The following is a 5,769-nucleotide window of genomic DNA, read 5'->3' as shown; positions in this document are numbered from 1 at the left end:
AGGGAGGGAGGGAGGAAGGAAGAAAGAAAGAAAAAGAAAGAAAGAAAGAAAGAAAGAAAGAAAGAAAGAAAGAAAGAAAGAAAGAAAGAAAGAAAGAAGTCAATGGCATAGTCTTCCCACTGTTTTAGAGATGGGAAACTGAGGCCCAGAGAGGGAAAGGGCTTCCCGAGATTATCCAGTATTTCAATGACTCGAGTCCTCGGCAGACATCATTACTATCCTGCTCCCTGCCTGCTCTGATGTAAGATGGTATGCATCAGGGTCACTGGAGGGTACGTGGGCGCAGGCCAGGAAAGTGGTGTTTGTGTTTTAAAAGAGGAACCTGGGGAACGGAACACAGCATTTACACTGCAGAACAAGGCCCTTGTGGTGAAATTCTAAGCACTGAGAGATAGTTGGGGCTCAGCTGGGGTGAGAGAACCTTTCTCATACACACACGTATACTTGTATGCATATTTGTATAAGTGGAGGCACATGCACCCAGTAATATGAGGTATCCCGAGGAGGATGCCTAGTGTTCTGCTCTATTGCCTTCTGTCTTATTCTTGTGAGACAGGGTCTCACAGTACTGAGGGCCAACAAGGCCTGGTGAGCATCCTGTCTCTGCTCCTCACAGTCTGGGGCCAACACAGCTAGATTTTTGTGTGGATGCTAGCGATTCAAACTCAGTACCTCACACCTGAACAGTAAGTGCCGTCACCCACTGAGCCATGTCTCCAGCCTCAGACAGCACACACACACACACACACACACACACACACAAGAGTGGGGGTGGTGAAGTCACAGGATTGGGGATGAGACCTCTATCTCATGGGGCTGGAAAAATAGCTCAGTGGTTAAGAGCACTCGTTGCTCTTTCAAAGGACCTGGGTTTGATTCCCAGCCCCTACATGGTGGCTCACGGATGGTCTGTAGCATATTATTCCCTCTTCTGGCCTCAGAGGGCATCAGACACACATTCAGACAAAATATTCATGCATTAAATAATTTTTTAAAGAGGGACCTTTAAGACTCCGCTAAGTATTTCTCAATCTCTGCAGGTGTGAGATGGAAGCAAGGGGTTGCTCTGGAGGACACTGTCTCATCACTCCTGAGATTAAGAGAGGGGACTGGGGACAGCAGGAGTTCCTGGTAATCATAGTAGCCTTACCTCTCCTCATCATTGCCACCGTGGGACTCCTCCTCTACTGCCGTCGCTGCAAGTCTCACAAGCCAGTGGCCATGGAGGATCCAGACCTCCTAGCCAGGAGCATTGGTGTCGACACCCAAGCTTCTCCTGCCATTGAGCTCGATCCCCTTAACGCCGGCTCCTGCAACGACTTAAACCAACTGGAGCCCAGTAAGACCTCAGTTCCAAATGAACTTGTCACCTTCGGACCTAGCTCCAAACAGAGGCCGATGGTGTGCAGCGTGCCTCCCAGGCTCCCACCAGCTGTAGTCTCCTCCCACCCTGGCCACGAGCCCATCATCAAGAGAACCTGGTCAGGCGAGGAGCTGGGTCAGTATAACCAGAAGTCCTGTGGCTCAGGGATGCGTGGAAGTGGGTGGAAGCCCAAAATAGTCTGTTGGTATACATGTTGGTATACAATAGAACAACCATTGATCAAACCAATCTCTGGGTATGGGGCATGTAGGGATGCATTCCAGGTCACAGTGCATAGATGACTGGAGACATCATCTATGACTAAGTCCCTTGACCCAGGGTTTGCAGCTCATCATGTCTGTTCTAATGACACAGTTCTCTAAACTCCAAGTCACACCATAGGACTTATTTATGTTCATGTCATGAAACGGAGATTTGATGGTCTTGGGTGGACTTGGGAATGAAGTGGGGGATGTCTGTACCCTTGTGCTGTTCTGGAAATGGAAAAAGTTCTAGCAGTCCAATCTGGAAGTGAGATTTAGCTGGCCCAGAGAAGGAAACTACAGCCCCTTTCATCTTTGGTTCAGAAGGAGGTAGATTTGTAAAGTGCCTTCTATTTTTTCTAGTATGTTCTCCATTAGTTCCAACAGGTATTGTCATGGCATGTCACCGAGGCCATAAAGATGAAATGAGTTGCTCTAAATCTCAACTTGTCATTGGCAGAGACGGGTGTGGAATAAGGGGACTCCTTCCAAGCCTCCTCTCATCCCATCACCTCCTATGACAGACACCATGCCATACCAAGTCCACAGTGTGCATCCATTTCCTTCAGTTCTGAGATCATACTCTCAACTGCAGCTGTCTAATAGAAGTGTGGATGGTAGAGAACTGTCCATGGTTCTCCCTTCTCACTGACACAGGTTGGCAGTGGAGATTCGCAAGATGGGCTGGCATTGAGTTTAACCTCAGGCTTCAATTTGCCTTCACTGGATTGTAGATCCATTCCAGCTTCCAGAGACAACATGTACAGACAGGTCACATGCCCACCATCTCCCTGAGCCATCCCTACCAAATGTCAAGTCATTGATAGCCCTTGTACAGCTTGCTAGAATGCACCATGGAAACACAGACCTCACCAAGTCTTACTGTTCTCTTTCAGTATACCCAAGTGGAGCTGCAGTCTGGCCTCCAACTTACTCCCGGAAGGAGCATTGGGAATATCCACATCCTGAAGCAATGCAGGGACCTCTGCCACCCTCTCCTCGACGTCATGTTAGTCCCGCTGTGATGCCAGATCCTGCTGGGCTCTATGGGGGCTTCCCTTTCCCCCTGGAACTGGAAAACAAGAGGGCACCCCTCCCACCCCGTTACAGCAACCAGAACCTGGAAGACCTGATACCCCCACGGCCTCCCAGCCCCCGGGAACATCTGCTTGCCCCCTGTCTCAATGAGTATACAGCTATCAGCTACTACCATTCACAGTTCCGCCAGGGAGGGGGTGGGCCATGCCTGGCGGAGGGGGGATATAAGGGGGTGAGCATGCGCCTCAGCAGAGCTGGGCCATCCTATGCTGACTGTGACGTGAATGGTGGGCCTGCCCCAGGACGGAGCCAACCTCGAGCTCCTCCCAACTACGAGGGCTCAGATATGGTAGAGAGTGACTATGGAAGTTGCGAGGAAGTCATGTTCTAGCTTCCTGCTCTCGGAGGAAAGCATGGGGGAAGCCCTGGCCCCACACTGTCTCCCAATGTCATGGGAAGTGAGTTGGGTGCAGCTGGGAGAAGAAGGGAAGCCAGCACATCCCCAGCCCAGATGTCCATCTCTTAAAATGTGCTCTTCAGGTCCCCAGCTTGTCCTTGAGGGTGGAGGGAAGCTGAAGGTAGAGCTGTAAAAATGGCGGTAGGGCCCCAGAAAAGAGGAGGTGCCCAGACAGGTGCACACTGGGGTGAGAACTAGGAGGGTAATCCCTCAGGTCCCCCAGCTCCTAGCCCCAGAAAGAAAGAGCTCCAACCACCAGCTCAGTGTGTCTGGCCACATTCTTACAGCTTCTCACAGGCCAATCATGGGGCAGGCAGGTTTGTGCCCAGTTGGCAACCATGCATGCATCTACTGTGAAGAAGAGACCAGGACCTTCTGAGATCCATGCTGTGGTCTCCTAAGGGGCTGAAGGGTAAGCAGCCTGTAAGCAGGTACTACAGTCACCTGAGTGTCTGCTTTTTGTGTACCTTTGGGACATCTATGCCACGTGTCGTGTGTCAGCATTATTCTGGGCACTGGCAACAAGAACATTTTTGGAAGTTGAGTCACATGGACTTCCATCTTCTGGAAGTCTTCTTGTTGAAGCTTCAGGACTTGTTCCCCCTCTGCCGGTGGGATCCTGCCTGAAACCTTCTGCGCGGAAGAATTCAGATCTCTCGGGATACTGAGTAATTGTCCCAAACTTCCCAGGCACTTTTAGCCAAGAGCAAGAAGGATGTAGTTCATTTGAAAACTTCTTAGGTACTTTTCAACCTTGCTGTCTGGATGTGTTTTCCCAAGAGGGTTTCTTCTTGTTTAGACACAAGGACTTCAACTGCCATCCAGGACCAGGTAGAGGTGGAGATTCAGCCAGCAGATCCAGGCCAGACACCCTGCCTTCTCCCTTCCCTTCATCAGAGACGCCTGCCAATCAAGTGTTACCCACACTGACTCAGCCCTATGCATGGAGGATCAGTGTGGGCACATGTCTGCACATGTGGGCACCTACGGACCGTGTGCATGTGCACATGCGTAGAAAGTTATGTAGCTGGGAGTGACAGAGACTGGAAGCCAGGGAGGCCTGTAGTGGCCTGAACACTCTGTCCTCTGCCAGTCCCTCTCTGGTCCTCTGCCTTTTCACGTGTGTGGTTTTAGAAGTTAGAAGTTGAGAGGAAGAGGCTCCCACCCACAGAGCTGTTCAGAGAGACTGCTGTGTGGGAGGGCGTATTCGTCGGCCATGTGTGACTGTGGGTGTGACTGATTGCACAAGTGGCTTTGGTGGCCATTTGATTTTTTTTTTTTTAACAATAAATATCTTTTTTTACTGTTATTTTCTGTGTCACTTAGAGCACTTCAGGCTGGGTCAGGGCCATGTCAAGAGAGTGTCCAAGTCCAGGTTCATAAAGAATCCAGGAGCTGGAGGGTTTATCACTCTGACACCTGCTAAGCTAGACTCTAGAGCTTAACTAGACATGAAGTCAGAGGTCTGAGCGGGGCCAGAACACTATTTTGGAGAAATGCCTCTGATTCCAATATTCCTTCTCAAGTTCAATTTTTAAAAAGATCTTTGAGCTGGGCATGATGGTGCATGTCTTTAATCCCAGCACTTGGAAGACAGAGGCAGGCAGATTTCTGTGAGTTAGAGGCAGATCTCGGAGTTAAAGGCCAGCCTGGTCTACACAGTGAGTTCTAAGACAGCCAGGACTACACAGAGAAACCCATTCTTAAAAAAAAAAAATCACCACCACCATCATCACCACCATCATCATCATCATTTAATCTATTTGTATATGTGTTTGAAGGCCAGAGGACAACTATGGGAGTTAGCTCTCTCCTTCCATCAAGTAGCTCCCAAGGATCTAACTTAAGTCATCAGGCTTGGTGTCACACTCTTACCAGCTGAACCATCTCACCAGCCCCAAGCTCCTCAATACAAAGATAGGGAAACTAAGGCTATGGAGTACCAGTGTGTCAAAAGTCCAAGGCTCAAGACTTCATTTCTCAGCACCACATGGGATGGCTGCAGTAGGGGTCTTGCTAACAGAACAAGTCTTGGGAACCCGGCAACTACTGCTCCACTGCTCAATGGGACTTCCCCCTGGCGGCTGTCGCAACCTGAGCCTGGAAAGTCCAGTCAGTCACAGATGGTCAGTGTGCGATATCCATGTGGACTCAGGGCACTGCAGTCAGGTTGGTAGGCTGCCTTGCTCAGCTCCATAGCACACTAATACATCCTCGATCAGCTTTGACCTGACTCTTGTTCTGAGAGCTTCTTTTAAGACCTCATGTTGCCCAGGCTAGATACATCCCAACTCAGTATGCAGCCAAGGGACAACCTCAAAGTTCCCATCCCCCACCTCCATCTCCTGCATGCTGGGTGCGCATCCTCACATGGGATTTATGCAGTGCTGGGAATAGACTTCAGAGCTTCATGCGTGCTAGGCAAGACTCTACCAATTGGAGCCACATCCCCAGTTCTTGTCAAAGAGGCTCTCAATAGGTCTTGAGTGGAAGACACAGAGCTGTCACTCAATCCCCTTACACATGCATGGGCATCCCTCAAAAGAATGACATGTCTCTTGCATCAGTGAACCAATGTAGGCATACCAGGAGCCAAAGTGCACAGTACACAATAGAGCTCATTCCTGATGTTGTAACAGGACATCGAC

General features: G+C 49.9%; 1 protein-coding gene across 1 annotated transcript in view; it reads left to right on the top strand.

Annotated features, from left to right (window-relative positions):
- The window catches only part of Fat2 (FAT atypical cadherin 2), an 86,008-nt gene extending 81,648 nt beyond the window's left edge, over window positions 1-4,360 (top strand). The window contains exons 24-25 of the mRNA XM_021178298.2: window positions 1,041-1,498; window positions 2,523-4,360. Of these exons, the coding sequence (XP_021033957.1) occupies window positions 1,041-1,498; window positions 2,523-3,055 (991 nt within the window). The 3' untranslated portion in view covers window positions 3,056-4,360. The remainder of the gene's footprint in view (window positions 1-1,040; window positions 1,499-2,522) is intronic.
- The last annotated feature ends 1,409 nt before the right edge of the window (window positions 4,361-5,769 follow it).

Source organism: Mus caroli, chromosome 11 (genome assembly GCF_900094665.2).
Source record: "Mus caroli chromosome 11, CAROLI_EIJ_v1.1, whole genome shotgun sequence".
NCBI classification, from domain to species: Eukaryota; Metazoa; Chordata; class Mammalia; order Rodentia; family Muridae; genus Mus; species Mus caroli.
The sequence above is the reverse complement of the archived record's forward strand: the minus strand, read 5'-3'. Positions and strand labels throughout refer to the sequence as shown.